The following is a 17331-nucleotide window of genomic DNA, read 5'->3' as shown; positions in this document are numbered from 1 at the left end:
GAGACTACCCTTCACTATATCTCTAGAGAAACTAGAGTATGAATGGCTGCTTGTATTTTTCAGATATTGCTGTGACTCACGCTTACACTGAATGAAAGGTGAATCTTTTAGAGTGTGTGTACGTATGGTGTCAGAGAGTGAGGAAACAAGATTGCGAGCAGCAGAAATGAGGGTTGGGGTGGGGGGGGGGGGTGGGGGGGAGGAGCTTATTCAGGCTTACATAATGGTAGTGCTCAGCTTCTTTAACCCGACTGTGAGAGACGAGCGGGACGAGAGTAAAGGAAGGGGGGGGGGGGAGGCTGCTCCGGCGATACACTCTCTCCATTTCCCCCTCTCGCAGCGTGCTCGGCGGGGGGATCGGAGCTGATGCTTTATTGATGCCCAGCTTGTGTTAGTCTGTGTGTGGCTGTAGATAAGAGGGAGGGAGAGAGCGGGCATAGCAACATTGCTGCAGTTGTTTTAGCAGGTGAACATTTGCAAACGGTGTCTGTGCAGAACATGGACATAGCTGCTCTGCATCAGGCTTACTCCAGTAGCATCTACTCACCTCGCTATCAGGTACGACTGTCTGCTTTTCCTTTTTTAAAACTCAGAGGGGAAAAAAAAACAGGTCAGCGCTGGAGCAATGCAAGGACATTTAACTGTCACATGTTTGCAGGAACAGGACTCTCAGAAATGATTGTTTTTGTTGCTGGTTTTTCCAGGATTTCCTGAAGCAGTCTGTCATTGTGACCCAGCATTTGCCTGCTTTGGTTCTGTATGTTTTGCATGTATTTGTGTGTGTGTGTGTGTGTGTGTGTGTGTGTGTGTGTGTATGCTCTGCACACTTGATCTGACTTCAGAGGTGCACTTAAATATTGAGGTGCCAGAAACTCACGTGTAGAGGCATTCAAAACAGAGCATCCGATGGCAGCTTCATGGACGCTGTGACTCTTCACACATTTTATTTGTTTAATTTGAAGCCGGTTGCAGCATAGGAATTGATTTTTAAAATCATTCATGCTAATTAATCATTGACTGTTGCCGTTTCCAAGCCGCTGTGATCACGGAGCTGCGTGTGTCCGACAAGCAGGGGGGGATTATTGTTTTATGTGTTCTGATAGGATTTTGGACTTGATGAGTTACAACAAAAAGTTTTTCATGAGAGGAAGTGCGAGGGGTTTTATTTTTAGTAACACGTGGACTGAGCCGATCCTGCTGTCTGCTGACTCATCCCGATCATCAAGGCATTGTGTATTTTAAGTATAAACTGCAGCATCTCGCTTAATGACCCAGAATCTCTCTCTCGTCTGGGGGCAGATTTATTCTTGGATGAAGAAGCTTTTGAACGAGGCTTAAGAAGAATGTGATGTTGAGTGAATGTGTGCGGTGTACAGAGGAGCTGAAACGAACCAATCTGTGAGATGACAGAGAATGAATTAGCTTTTGTTCTTACAGATGACAGGAAATATGCAACTGAGGTCTAGTCTGACTGACAACCAATGCTGATGCAGTTTGTGGTCGGTTATTAAATCAGCTGCTGTTTTACTTCTTATGAATAAAATAAAGATTTCCTGCTTGTTTTTATCTTTATAAAAGCTTATTCAATAGCTTCGAGTCTGAGGACGTTGGTCAGACAAAACAAATAGAAGTCATCAGTTTGAAATCTGGGAAAAATTCAAGACAATATTTTTTATGATTAATAGAAAATCAAATCAGCCCCCTAAGAAGTTTTTCTTGGTGTGATCTTGTGACCTTTCCTCACCTTCATTACCTACTGTGATGTCAAACAATTTAAAGGATACTCCCGTGTTTTAGTTTTAGCACTTTCATAAGTGCAAAAACCGCTGCTGCGAAGTCTCTCTCCTCTTTGAAAACATTTGAAAAAAGACGCTGGTGCTCAGGAAAAAACGCTAGGTGGACAAGGGGCCTAAACCCAACTTTATGTCTGAAATTGGTGGAGTTCCCCTTTAAGACAGATACCACCACGTATTCATCAAATTTAAAACCTGTTTGTTTGGAAGGGATTAAAATGATATGAGTTGGGGAGGAGTTAAATAATCTCCTTAGAACAGGATGTAGTTTGTAGGGAGAATTAAAGAGGTCATATTATGTCCTTTTTGGGGTTCATATATTTAATCTATGTACCTACTAAAGTATGTTCACAATAGATAATGTTCGAAAAAAGTGTCTGTTTTCATGTTCTGCCGCTCCATGCACCGGCTCGCTTCTGACTCTCTCTCTCTAAGGCTCTGAAGTGCCCACGTTCAGAGTCCCCACGTGTGCCAAATCTGATCTGATTGGTCGGCCTGTTGGCTCTGCCGTAATTGGTCAGTCGCTCAGCACGGTTCTCGGAAATGTCACGCCCCTTTTACCATATTGGGAATGCAGCGACTCTGGCTCCGAGGGCCGGGGAGCATAAACATTAGCACCTTAGCACTACTGTGCTACCGCAGGCTACGGCATATCGTGGGCGTGTTACAGAAGTTAACAGGCGTGCAACATGAGCTGCTGGGCTTGCCACAACGAGCCAATGGGCTTAGATCAGTGATATCACACTGACAAGACGTCACACTGGCAAATTTTTTTCAAGGGGGGCTAGAACCGAGCGTTACATGCAGCTAATGCTACAGCTAACAGGAGGACGTAGGAGAAGCTGCGTTTCCGCGGACTTTGAATTTTTGCACATAGATGTGCCTAAACATGCACAGGACACTTGGAAAACACACTAAAGAGCATATAAAACCAGAAAAAGCATAATATGACCCCTTTAAGCAGTACAAAGCCCGACAAAATCTTACCATGATCAGAATTTCTTCGAGTTCTTTATAACTAAATCAGATCGTATCAAATGGATAGGAAAGTGTGTCTAACATTTCCTGTCTGTTTCCTTCATCATTTAGGTTACTTAAGTGTTTTTTTGTTGTTTTGTCCATGACCTGTTCTCCTTTTTTATATTCAAACACCTCGATGATTAAAGAATAATTGCACTGAAAGGACTTACAGTGTGTGTTCTCTCTTAACGATTTAACGAGATTGCTCTTTAAAATATGAGAATAAAAATCTAGGAGAAGCAGATTGTTTTTTTTGCAGTATATTTTGGCTGTAACCATTTCTCAGATTGAGCTGAAAAAAAGATAAATGTATTAGATTGTGGATTAAAAATCACTGACCAACACAGGTAATGCTTCCTCTAGGGAAATCAGTCTGAATAGAGGCTTATGGGTTAGCTGGGAATGTTTGAAACTATTCCTCCTGTGTTTCTGTTGTTTGTTTTGTGTTGTGTATATATTCTTTCTGACTGCTGTTCCTGTCCTGTGTCCTTTATCTGTACAGCTAGAGGCGTTGAAACAGCAGAACTCCAAATACCAGGAGGAGCTGAGTGTGTCGACGGAGCGGAGCAGCTCAGAAAATCAGCGGATCGGAGTCCTCTGCAAGGAAATGTGAGTACTCAGGATGACTAATGTGTTTTTTCCTGGCCTGTGTGTGCTCTCAAGGTGAGCCCCCAGCCCGCCACTTTATTGGACCGGTGTGTTTAAAATCTGTGCTGCGGGACCTCTACTGATAATGCGAAAGCAATTCTAGCTCTTATTAAAAACTTTATGCAAACATGGCCTTCTGTAACTGCATGTGCACACTATAAAAATACAAAACAAAACACCTGAACTGATGTAAACATATGTGTAAAATGTTCTGTTTATGTGGCTCCATCTGTAAGTCTCCAGAGAGACTCCTCCACTTGTAAATATGTTTTAAATTGCTGCGTAAAGCCTATAATTAGAGAGAGAGAGAGAGAGAGAGCGAGAGAGAGCCAGCCATGATGTGATTATTTGTCTGACTGAGTAGAGAACAATGCACCACAGTCATATTTTCACATTCAGAGCAAGAAAACAAGCACCTGCTGGGTTTTACAGAGATATTACACCATGAGTCATCAGTGACAGTGTTCAAAATGTTGTAAAAAGAATCAAGTTTTAGAAGCTGAATTACAATGACGAACACTTTACTTACTACATCATATTTGAATGCATGAAGATTTGTAGAATAAACAACTAACGCCGGCATTGAAGAATTGTCTTAAAAATAGCCCTGAGTGGGGCGCCGTGTGGACTAGCAGTTATGCTGCGCGCCCCATGTACAGAGGCTATTAGTCCTCACCGCAACATCCCCCGGTTTGAATCAGAGCTCAACCCTTTGCTGCATGTCACGCCCCAACTCTCTCCTCCCAACATTACCTGTCTCTCTTCAGCTGTCCTATCCAATAAAGGCAAATCTGGCCCAAAAATATATTTAAAAAAAAAAAGCACATTAGCTGCAGCTGTAATGTGACAATTCTGAAGCTACCAGGAGTCGCATGTCTTCTCTTTTAGTCGTAGCTAACGGCCTCGCTCGGATTCTAACCCCTCAGCTAGCTGAGGCCCGCCAAAAGGTCACAGAATCAGAGTGTAAAAGGATGAGTAGCTTTTTGTAATAACAGGATTACGAATTGTAATTCCTTTTAAATTCTTGTTGCGTAAAACAATTAAACCCAGATTAATTTAAATTGGTTTTTGTCTCTGAGACAGCTGAGCCAATCACAGTCATGCTTTCAACGTTGGAATACAAATAAGAGAAAAGACGCCTCTTCATGAAATCCTGCTGTTGTCCTGAAAGTGTGAAGCACAAAACGGCCCTAAACATTTTCAGTTTATACGATTTTTACATGACACAAAAAGTCAATAGTAAAAATATTCTTCCGATCAATTTCATGCAGTGTAGAATCCCCCTCAACTAATTAATGAATCAATGTAGACGGAATTTCTGCCTTAGCCTCATCAAATGTTGCCATTTTAATTCCTTTGATAACTCACTAGCTTAGACTGTTTTTAATGCTGGCTAAATATATTCTGTCCTGTTACAGCTTTTTTTTTTTACATGACTTTGTTGTGCTTGTGCTGGATTCCCAGCCTGATGTTGTGGTCTATTTTTATACTCTGTGTGTGTGTGTGTGTGTGTGTGTGTGTGTGTGTGTGTGTGTGTGTGTGTGTGTGTGTGTGTGTGTTAGCACATCATATGTGGATGCGTATGTGATGTGTTTCCAGCCATGTGCATTTTGAGTCTTTAATTCATTTTGCCACACCTCCACTGAGTCATTGCAGCCCCCGAGCTGTGATGTCACAGCTCCGCATGGCTGTAATTGGCTGAATTATAGTCATCAAAATATAGCATCCTGGTGGAGGGGCAGCAGATGGGGAAGGAACTGTAAACAAATATTTTGAGTTACAGCAAAACAAGAGCGGCTTTCGTGAATTGTTTTCCTTTGCTCGTTTGCTTTATAAAAAAAACGAATCAAACAACAAAGCAAACAGGAATCATGTAAAAGAGGTCTGTTCCACATCCTTTAGATTTGTCCTTCCTCTCTCTGCTGCTGTTATGTAATCGCTCCCTCTCTCTTCCTAGGACTGCCTGGCTCCAACATGGACGCCACTTTCACTATGACATCAGAGTGTGTGTTTCTCAGTGTGTGTGTGTGTGTGTGTGTGTGTGTGTGTGTCAAAGTGTGTGGAATCAATGGTGGCCTTTGTGTCAGCACAGAGAACAGCTGTAATCTCCACAGATCAGATGCTTTGATTGTATTTGGTTCCCCTGTGGATTTAGATCTGTATTTATTAGTCAGCAGTGTATATCACATGTATTTTTAATGTTCAAGAATCATTTGTCGCTGAGTACATATAGATAATATTTGCACTCTTAATTATACAATCAAACCAAGATTAATCTCTGTGATCATAATTCCACACTTTTTTTTTATAAAGTATTTACTGCAGAAGCCCCTAGAAGGTACATACTTTGCATCAGCAGTGTAAATCTTTCAATATCTCATGATTAGATCCAAAATGTTTTTTCAATTCAAAATTCCTGATTCACAATAAATACCCTATTTGTTCCAAATTGATACTTATTTCAGTCTCCTCTACAGAATACTTAGATCGCTGCTAAGAAGCTGAAAATTGTGGCGCAGATGAGCTACCCCCTGTCTGGAGGCAAAAACCCTCCAAGCGGGTGGCCCGGGTTTAAGAGTCCGACCTGTGGCTTCTTTCCTGCGTCTCATTTTCCACTCTCTCTCTGATTTCCTACTCTATCCACCCCCAAAGTCCAAAAGTAAATCTTAAAAAAAAAAAAAAGAACAAGCTAATTATAATTATTTCACATGAAAAAAAAACAGCAAAATGTGTTCCAGATAATTCCGCTTTTATATTTTTAACCATTTAATCAGCTGATTACAATAATATGCAGGAAAATCTAAAACAAAAGAAAGCATTTTTTTTATGGCTAACTTGCAAAATTCTCTAATATGAGTAAAATCTGCTGACTCACAGTGTTTTTTTATCAGGAACTTAACGGTAATGATAAATCTAAACACTTCATTGTTGATGAAGTTGTAAGGGTGCAAGAAATAAACGATGGCGATACAAGCTCAAGTCCATTTACCATTTACCAATACTAGAGGGACGAGTCATTAAGGTCATCAGGATTCATTCTCTCGGGACTGTTAATGTCTGTACAACAGTCTACGGGAATCAGTCCAGTAATTAGAGTCATTGTTAAATGATTCCGGACCAAAGTGATCCTCCACCGTTAAGACTTCTCCATTCGTCCCGTGTGTAAGTGTGTAGAAATGGAGATGTTCTTTTTCACTTTCAATTCCGTTTGGTGGAGCATCAAATAACAGTGCTGAGCGTATTCAATTTTAGATGATGCATCAAACAATTTCACGATAAAAAAAAAATTGGAGGAGCTCGGTCACATCTGCTTCACTCTCTGCGAGCTGTTAGAATCAAGCGCTTGAATCTTCCTGTTTATGTGACTGACACATGGAAAGTAGACAATCGTGTTAAAGGCTCATTACCTAATAAACTTTGCTGTTGATTTTTAGTGCTGTTTCCCCCTTTAACTCAGCCTCCTCCATGTTGCATTTGAGTGCAGTTGATGCTGTAGAGCCATGGCTGACGTAATTACACAGCAGGCAGACGAACGTTTCACCCAGATGGTGCTAAGACGGGTTATTAGTCACACAGATAGCCTCAGAGTCCTTCCTTTGACACAAAGCCGAAGAATGACCCACATGGAGATCATTTCAATCTCTGCAGCAAATCACTTTCTGCTCCAGCTTCCAAAAATATCCAGAATCAAAAATATCCAGACAACGCGGTCTGTGCTGCTGTCTCCAGGTCTGAATGTGATCTAATGCATAGATTACAATGTAAGTCTAAAGTAATGCTGATGGTATAGTTTACTGTACTGGATCATTCCTGTAGCGCTCTGTAGCTCCGCAGAGCGTTAAAACCCCGCTAAGTATTCCAGCTGTTAAATCCTTTGAGATGTTTAAAAGAGGAGAGTGTGTGACAGTCTACATCAACAGCAGATGTGAACAAGCAGAAGGCTTTCCAATGATAAGAGTGAGTCTGTAGATTACTTCAGTATACGTGCAGATTAAACCAAACATTTACTGTCACCGTTGAACTTAATTAGTCAGGAAAAAAATTGACTTAGTACATTTGGCTGCCTCATAAAACAAAAATGAACAAAATCTTTAAAAGTATTTTAATGAACTTGTTTTGCTTTTTATTTCAGGTATAATATGTAGAATGTTATTAGAATTTTGACACTAAAATATCTAAATTAATTAAAAATGGACTAAACTTTTTGGACTATTTTCGTTTGTTATTGAGTACTTACATTACATCAAATATTTCCAACAGTTATCTAAGCCAGAGAAATCTGTAATATTTAATAGTTGTAACAAGTTTCTTGTCATGGGGCCCGCCATGTCAGACAAGACGTGTTTATCGTTGCCATGGAAACACCAGATGTTACGTCAAAGACCGCTACATAAGGAAGCGGGAACTGCTACTGAACGCTGCCGTACTGTTGCTGTATGAGCTGCTGTGATAAAAACGTCATATAAATGATACTGTGATACATCGTCTGTAAACGTATTCTCTTCCTCCTGTTTCGCTCGTTCGTCTTGACTACATTCAGCGCATAGTTCGTTTTCATCGGGGGTTTGCGAGGGGAAGAGTAGAAGAGAGAACTCCCATGATTCCCTTCCAGCCTCGACGTCATCTTTTGTTATTGTTTTGATTGAGAGTCCTCTGGCAGCGGGTTTTACACTCTATGTGTTTAAAGACTTGGTGGAGAACAAAACGGAGCAAAAAGAGAGCAAATACTGCTCATACTAGATCAGAACTTTTCACAGTTATCGATGGAGGTATCCATTAGCCAATAGAATAATATAAACATACATAGATCTCGTTTCCTTAGTACAGCAGTTCCTCCACGTTTTTGACATCTTGTTTTTGTTACTTTGTTAGTTTTCTTCAACGATGATTACCGACTGTGGATTATCATGCCGGGAAATCATCTGGGACAGTGAAACTCTGTATAGAAAAAATATGCAACCCAGTTTCTCATGTTGTCTAACTTCTCCCCAAAGAAAACTGCAAACGTGTTACATCCTCAAATGTTTGTTTTTTAATCAACAGGTGAAAAATCTTTTTTTTTTTTAAATGCGCTTTACAGTGAAACAAAACAGATCAAATGAAAACAAGCTTTATATGGGAGGTGCAGAAAATGGCTGATTTTGCCATTTATGTTCCCTAAAACCTTCATTCATTTTTAAACCTGTGATTTAATGGACGGATAGTTTCAGTCAAAAGTGGAAAAAAAGGATCTGAAACAAATTCCCTTTTATAACACGCACATGTACGGAGCCCCTGAAGGTTTTGTTAACCTGCAGCGTGTTTAAGCAGCAGCTTCTTTTTTATAATATTCTAAGGTTGTTATAGCATTTCAGTTATGTTGAGTTATCTCCATAAGGCTGAACTATTTGCAGAGGCAAATTACTTATTTATTATTATATATGTTACTATCTTGTGCGCACAAGATATATATATCTTTTACTTTTCTGGACTTCAGGGGCTCCGTACACATTTCAAAATGCAATGCAGGCTTATCAACATTTTTGCATGTATTTGTTGCATCCTGTCACTGACATATGTAATGCTGAACGTTTAGTCTACAGTAAATGATTAAAATCGTAGCAGGTAAAACCATCTGCTGCATATCAGAGTGTGTGTCATGCTCATGTGGATGTTAAACAGATGTGACACCAGCAGATTTAATCTTTACAGCCGTGACGGTGACACACATATCATAGAGAGATGTGACTGCAGCACTTTAAGAGTGTCCTCATCTCTCTCCCCTCCCCCCCCCCCCCCCCCCCCCCTCTCTTCCTCAGTGAGGAGCTGAAGCTGGCCTCCCAGAAGCATCTCGAGGAGGTACTGACCTTTCTTAATAAAGAAAATATAGTTATATAAGCGGTTACCTTCATCCTGTTATAGATCAGGAGATTCCGGAGCAGAGTAACTTGATTAATAGGTCTTGGCATAGCAAGGATTTACTCCCTGCTGTGTATGAACTCTTTAAGCTCAGACAGGGTTTAGCTTCTATTTAAATGCCTCTGCGTCTGTGTGTGCTTGTCCTCAGAACAATGAGGAGAGAAAGAGTCAACAGCCAGACATGAAGACCAGGTAAGAAAACTGACCCGCTCCTTCTTTACTCTTACATGAGTTTTGTTAAGACTTCTAACATGGCGCCTGCTCTCTTGATTTGATGAAATCATCAGAAAATGACATTCTTAGTTGCATGCATGCTGAAATTTTGAAATGAATGCTCTTTTTAAACACTTTTTTATATTTCCTCTCTTCATTTGAAAAGAGACTTTTTACATAAATTATCGTTTCAAAAGAAGTCCATGCACCTTAGTTTGCTGAAAAACATTTTTTTTTTATTGGTGGTCTCTTTGCCCGGTCCTTTAGAGCATCCTGTTTACCTTATAAGATTTAAAATAAGACATTTGTGTAATTTTTGCTACTTATAGATTTGTATTAGGGCTGTCAGCATTAATGGGTTCATCAGGATGTGATAATGGTCTGAAATGAACACATCCATATTTTTAAATCACATCGATCGTGCATTATTTTGTCCCTTGGATGCACAGCGTAGGTAAGCCAATGCAGCATTTTCCTGCAGTCACATTAATGGAAATTAATGACCTTTGAATCTCATTGAAATTAATGGCTCATTTCACTTAAAAAAAAAAAAAAATCTGGACAGCTTAGTTGACGAGTTAAAAGTAATATATATCATGTGACATCAAACATTTCACTTTCATATTTTTACTGTTTTGATTTACTTTTTGTCGAGTTACAGATTCCTTTTTCCGTGATTAATGTTGTAACTTTGGTCTACCAGAAGTTCCTTGTTTTATTTTCAAAATAAAAGCAGGTTTGTATCCAGACAGGAAGTAAATACACTTAATTTAAGATAATAAAAGCATGACAAAAACAGTTTTGAAATGTATAATAAAGGCATTGCAAACATCAAACAGCAGCTGTTGCAGAGAGTGAATGTTTGATAGAGCTGAGATGATAGCAGCTGATGAAGATTGACAGTCCTGTATCAAAGTCTGGTGTATGATGTGAGAGAAGAACATCAGAGCGATGGAAAAGAGACGTGAGGAGAGGCTGATAGCTCCGTGGTGTCGGCTGGAGGGCGATGAAGGAAAGGTGATGATTCATGAAGATTAGATCAGAAAGAATAGATGTGAAGGGAGAGCTTTGACTGGAGATGCGATTCAGAGAAACGACCTGCTTCACTTCCAGATTCATTAATCAAGAGAAGGAGATGTTGTCAGGGCATCAGCTGGGCGTCAGTGCTTTGATTTGATCTGATTGATTTTCTGCCGTTTTTTTTTGGCACTTTTGCACTGACTTCATTTTCATTTTGGAGGAGGTTGTCGCTTGTTAACCCACTCTCGTCCCATGCTCAACTTGTCCCCAAAGAAAATGATAGGTGTCGGCATAATGAGGATTTTACGTCAGTGTTTCAGGAGCTGTCAACATAGAAGTCGTTTCTAAACCTTCCCCTTTTTCAACAGAGAAAACATTTCAAATCAGGAGATGGAGGGGGGCATCAACTACCAGAACTCCACCGGAGCTTTAATCTCAGAGAAAGACCGGGAGCTGGAAACTCTGAGGAACGAGGTGCTCACACGCGACTTTCATTAAATGTCTATCAAACACCAACCTGTGTCGTGTTTTTTTTTCGCTGTGTTAATCTCGTTCTCTTTGTCCCCGCAGATCGCAGTGCTACGAGGGGAAAATGCCATGGCCAAGACTCTGCAGTCGGCCGTGGAGACGCTGGAGAGGGACAAAGCTCAGCTGAAGGGACGTGTGCACAGTCTGGAGCAAAGGCTCATGGGAACACAGGGAGTGGATGGAGGAGACAGAGACGCTGTGCCAACAGGTGAGGAGCAATGAGCGGAGAGGTCACACCATTCTAAGGTTGTCAAAATGTCAAATACTTCCTTTGTTTTTGAAACAATACGATGTCTGTTATTCTTTCTGCAAAATGATGAAGCTTTAAAGAACGCCACATCTTCAGTCATACTTTGAAATTGCACAAATACATTGGCAACATGTCAGTACTGTAACAGACAGTGTGTTTGTGCAATTTAGACAGTGGGCAGGAGTTTGCCAGAATTTTTTGGTTATTAAAAATAAGAAATTATCCAAAGTTAGGGGTCTTGGAGTTCGCTTTTTTGTTGCCATGTTATTGAAATAGGTTTCAACAAAGTTAGATTTGTTACTGGTATCATATCTAAGCATGAAGTTCTGTTACTGTAACAACCCCAGAACAAAAGGAAAGAGAAGGAACTTTATTTAGTAAACCTGTTGTTCTGATTTCCTCCTGCAGGTGATTCTGCAGCTCTGGAGCAGCTCAGAGAGGAGAAGGAGTTTGCAGAGGGACAGGTGAGGCAGTCAGGATGCTTCCAAACCTACTTTCTCATCCAGCGGTGGAATCAGTTCATATTCACAGCTCCTTTGTCTTTTTCTCTCTCTCTCTCTCTCTCTCTCTCTCTCTCGCTCTCTCTCTCTCTCTCTCTCTCCACCAGATCAACTTCCTGAACAGTGTGATCGTGGACTTGCAGCGGAAGAATGAGGAGCTGAAGATCAAACTGAAGAAGCTTGCTCTGACTGAGTTCAACGGCAATGAAGGGACCGATGGGTAAGACGTGAAGACGTCCGTAAAAGCTGCTTCTCTTGTTTCCTGAGATGAATATATATCTGGTTTCGGGACTGTTGGTCTATCAAAAGAAAGGAAGAGGTAGATTTAACATGAAAACACTTAAAGCTGTGAGAAGCTCTACTCTCTAAATGGTGTTGGCATTGCAATGTCATCCACACTTTGATATCAGGAATAGGGAGAGGAAGGAAGAAACGATTGACCCAACTCTCATATCTGTCCTGAGCGTACAGCCAGAAAACAGTTAGCTTAGCTTAGCTTGGCATAGCAGAAAAGGCTGGGACAACGAGGACGCAGCCAGACTGGATTTCTCCCAACGGAATAAAATAGCTCCTCTGAAATTGACCAATGAATGCAAATCTTATTAAAGTACAACTTAAATGATGAGCCAATCAGAAAAGAAGAAAGCTAGGCAACATCGTGTGATTATATTTTAGGTTTAAATAAAACATGTAAGTTGAAATGTTCCTTTAATAAATGAATATGTGTTTGTCTTGATTTTTCATGGGACTGTATTGAGAGTAAAAGACTTTAAATAAACAGTCTCCTTCTAATCTCTCAGATTTACGGAGGGCGTGCCAAAGCGGGACAAGAAGGCAACCCCGCGCCTCTTCTGCGACATCTGCGACTGCTTTGACCTCCACGACACCGAGGACTGCCCCACACAGGCCCAGAGCCCCGACTCTGTTCCCCACACCACCTATCACGGCAAACCATCCGACGAGAGGCCCTACTGCGACATCTGCGAGGCCTTCGGACACGCCACCGAGTCCTGTAACGACGATCAGACCTTCTAGCGGCTCCAAAAAAGAAAAACTCTCGACCTTCCTCTTTCTTCTTCTTCCCCTTTAACTCACCTTTTACTCTCCCCAACATGCCTGACTGCGTCCCTACAGATTTGATCATATTGTATTTTTATACTGTATTTATGCATATCACTGGTAGCCACTGTTCTGATCGGATTCCTTTTACTCTGCAGCTCTTCTCTCGAAAGATAACGCTCGTCCAAAAAAAAACGCTGCTTCGGTGCAATATTGATGTTTTTGACTAAAGGAACCCGTCCTCTGCACTCGTCGTTTTTTTAATGTGTTGTTTTGCATTCATTTTGTTTCTAAAATTCTGCATAGGTGATGTTTTACACACGTTTATTTTCCGGGCTTTATTTGCTATTTTGCAAAAAGAAAATGCAACAGATCAAAGCACAGATGAAAGTGAAGGGGAAATGAAGCACCTTTAAGACTTTACATTCCTGTTTTCCTGCAGCACATTCCTCAGTCTGTCCAGCTACCGAGAGCGATACTGCCATGTCAGACATGTGACTAATATTGTATGTTAGATAACAGATGTTTTAACTCCTTCTGTATCAACCTGAGATCGAGTATTAAGGCCACTATCAGAGACATTTTTTTATAATATTATGACTTCTGTTAATGTATTATAACCATTAAAGAGATATCACACCTTTGTCAGCCGAGGTGTCTGATAAATAGAAGAAATATAACTCTGTATTAACAACATATTACAACTATATCTTTCTTTGTTACATGTTAACTTAATTTAAAAAAGCATTTTCCTAAAGATAACACTTTTTTATTACTATGATTAATTAATAATATGCCTTAAACGACAAGATATTTTCATTATTTGAGAATATAAACTTTTTCATCATGATGCCTTCATTCTAGAAATACCATTAGTTTATTTCTCAACATTTTAGAACAGTTGCCCCCAAACTCTTTGATTTTTACAAACTTTTTAAGGATTTTTATAACTTTTTGTTGAAGACTTCACTACTTTATTCACAAAATGTTATAAATGTATCCTTACTTCTTTTGTAGAAAAAGAGATTTGAAGACAGAGATTACTTTTGATTTGACATGTAGTAACAGTTTCTGCCTGAATGATTACCATATTTTTCCTAAAAATCCTTCGAAAAATGTAAAAAAAAATCTATATGGAATTTTATCCTTAAATTATAGCATATATATAATTACTGTAAGAAATAACCCTCCCCCCCTAAATATATGACTGCTTTAATATCAAATGTTTGACTTACCAATAACAACATACCAATCACTTTGTCATAATGTTGTTGTTGTTGGTGTTGTTTTTGTTTTTGACCCCTGTAGTGGCCTTAATACTCTTTCATAAATGACCTAAATGCAAACCTTTGGAAAAAACAATTACACTTTGTATCATGGTATTGGAAAACTGTAGCATTCAAGGTCACCAGCTTGTTTAGTCAGAGTTTGGTGCTGCATCTCACTGTCCTCGTTTCATTCGTTTACAACAAGTTAAAACCCCTTTTTTTTAATCTATCTGCTGATGAAGACCCTGGATTACAAATGGAAACTAATTAAAAATGTTGGTAGCTGTAATTGAACTTAAAGGGACACTCCACAAATTCGGCACATAGAGGTCAGTTTTACTCGTTTACTTGTTTCTTTATAAAGGCGTCACAATTTTTGTTTGGATGAATATTCAACGTCCATTTTAACAGTTTTTCTGGAGCTTTTTATTACCGTCACACTACCTTCAAGCTACATGCTGAGAATCCTAGGTGTTCAAATGTTGTACTTTTCTGAGCACTATTTCAGTGTTTGCATGAAAATGTGGTAAAAAGCTCCAGAAGAGCAACTGAACAGACTGTTTTGTTTTGTCAGCTTCGGTTTCCAATGTCAACATTTTTCATGTGATTTTTTTTCTCCATGGGTCACCACAGAGGTTTACATCTTTAAAAAAAAATGCCACTGAAGTAACCGAGGATTTTTTGTTTTAACAATAATGTTTTTTTTGTTTGTTATTTATTGTCTAATCTTTCACTAACCGGCGATGTTCCTACAGAGAAATAAGCTAGCACTGATTAAAGGTGTACGGTCTGTACGAGGACTACTGTAATATAGGTTGGCTTTTGAAATGCATCTGCCTCATGTTACAGTCACCAGATGAAACTTTAGAAGCCTCTACTAACTTAGTTTTTTTTGCACTGTCCACTTTAAAGATTCAGAAGAAATGTGCTGCGCTTTAACATTAGGATTCCAAATATGAAGTCATTTTATCAAAAAAAGGTTGATATGTAATATTGTGTGTACATACTGCACTCTTTTAAAGCACATATTTCACATTTTGGGAAATGTTCTTATTTGCTTTGTTGCAAAGAATAACAATTGATTAAACTCTCATGTCCATATGCTAATTATGGATCTACAGCAGGTTAGCTTAGCTTAGCAACAGACTCCTTTTTCCTGCCTCTTTTGACTGTGAGAACTACAGATGTGTGTATTTTTAATCTAATTTATATAATACCAAAAAATGAAATTAATGTGATTTAAAGTTGTTAAGAAATAATTTATTTAACCATAAGGTGGCGACAGGCTAGCAGCTTCCAGTTTAAGCTTAGCTAACTTTGTTGTTTGTTTGTTTTTTTAGCAAATTGTCTCAAATTATGTCATTTGAGTCCAAGACGACAAGTTTAAAAAAAAAAAAAAAAAAAAAGTGACATTAGCAGCTCCAGATTTCATTATCTGCTACATGCATAACCCAGTGTCTGTAGTAATGTGGGTAGTACAGGCACCATCCTAACCCTGTACAGATAAAATATTGGCCTGTGATGTAAAGTTGCGTCTTTTTATCAAATCTAATCACGAGTCATAACCTGGCTAGCCCCAACTTCCATTTTCTGTGCTAAAATCTGCTAACAGCTTGTTAGCTATAGCATCATAGTTAGCATGCAGATAAGAGAGTGGCATCAGTTTTTTTACTTCCTGCTAACACAAAGAAAAGAAGAATCTTTCCTAATATGTTGAACTATTCTTCTAAGTTAACCCTGCAGCTATTGGACTTATTAAGCACAATATTGGATCATATTGAATCTGCCAGTGTAACAGTGTATATATAATACATGACGTAACTAACCATTAACACTAGTCCTTGTAAATACTCATCAGAGGTTTCCTTATGATAAATGTGTACACAGTGCCATGGAAGCTAAATATAACTTTTATGTGAACTACACTTTATTTTTCTGCCCTGTTGATAAGATTCACATTGTTTAAGGAGGTTTTCGGGGGGGTCAATTTGTATGGATTTCAAAAAACATTGTGTACTTTATAAGTGGTGCGTCTAATTATTATTGTAATGTTTTATATGGCACCATCTAGACGTGGTTATGAAATGTTTAAACCAGTTTTACAGATGTTGACGTGGTGTAAAAGTCACTGTTTTCTATGTTCTGTATACTCCTGAACAGTCCAGTAGAAATACTAAGAAAAAGAAAAGCTTGCCTGTGTTGTGCCTTTTTTTTTTTTAAACCATCTAGCATTAACCTCTTACAGCAGACACATCTTTGTTTCAGACAGCATTACTTTTTAAGCTCACAGTTCAGTATAGACTGCTCCATTATTTATTAAATCCTTAGGACGATTTCTTAAACCAATTAAAAACAGTAATTAATGCTCATTTTTACTAAATACAGTATCATAAAGGAGGCTAATATGGCGAGGCACTTAACCCTCCAGACTGGTATGATCCATGACCAATTGAACTCAATGAGGTTCCTCTCGGCTGTTTACGTTTTTTTATCTTTGTTTTTGGTCTCCACCACATCCTGAGAGAAATAAATGGCTCTTAACCCTTTCGCACAAATAAGGTCACATACAGCGGGCAGATTTTCAAAAACAATGTTCTACTAAATGCATGGGTGTTGATGGAATGGTTTCACATGAGCCACTTAAATGGACCTTAGTTTGTCATGTAACGCACTGCCATCCACTGGCCAGCCATCGTAAGTGAACCAGAAATTTCTCAAAAGCAAGATGACTGAAATAAAGTTAGAAATGCAATGCCGCTCAGGAATATGTTGCATATCCTACTATTCAACAGACCCTTGTAGGTGATTTATTTAAATAGCCACATCAACAAACAACTAAGATGCAATATTACTGTTAAAATGTCCAAATGTTGATTTTAGGTCTGCAGAAAGCTGTTCTCTACACTGGACATCGTGCTGTGCTGGCTATGAGTTACTATCAGTGTTAATATTTAGCCTTTGCTGTTCTTTAAAATATTTGATGTGGAGTTAAGCTTGGTATTTTAATCAATTAATTCATGTTATTAAACCGTAATTTAAAGTTGTTTTTTATTTAACAAAAACATTTTTGTGAGCTATATTACACCAGGTTCAATCAATGCTGCTATTGAAAGAGGAAAATTAAAAGGTTAAAT

At 39.1% G+C, this 17331-nt stretch overlaps 1 protein-coding gene across 1 annotated transcript in view; it reads left to right on the top strand.

Annotated features, from left to right (window-relative positions):
* clip1b (CAP-GLY domain containing linker protein 1b) overlaps positions 1-16388 on the top strand; it is a 38894-nt gene extending 22506 nt beyond the window's left edge. The window contains exons 16-23 of the mRNA XM_061060749.1: positions 3316-3422; positions 9260-9299; positions 9508-9551; positions 10961-11066; positions 11163-11328; positions 11779-11834; positions 11978-12090; positions 12671-16388. Of these exons, the coding sequence (XP_060916732.1) occupies positions 3316-3422; positions 9260-9299; positions 9508-9551; positions 10961-11066; positions 11163-11328; positions 11779-11834; positions 11978-12090; positions 12671-12905 (867 nt within the window). The 3' untranslated portion in view covers positions 12906-16388. The remainder of the gene's footprint in view (positions 1-3315; positions 3423-9259; positions 9300-9507; positions 9552-10960; positions 11067-11162; positions 11329-11778; positions 11835-11977; positions 12091-12670) is intronic.
* The last annotated feature ends 943 nt before the right edge of the window (positions 16389-17331 follow it).

This window comes from Labrus mixtus, chromosome 17 (assembly GCF_963584025.1).
Source record: "Labrus mixtus chromosome 17, fLabMix1.1, whole genome shotgun sequence".
NCBI classification, from domain to species: Eukaryota; Metazoa; Chordata; class Actinopteri; order Labriformes; family Labridae; genus Labrus; species Labrus mixtus.
The sequence above is the reverse complement of the archived record's forward strand: the minus strand, read 5'-3'. Positions and strand labels throughout refer to the sequence as shown.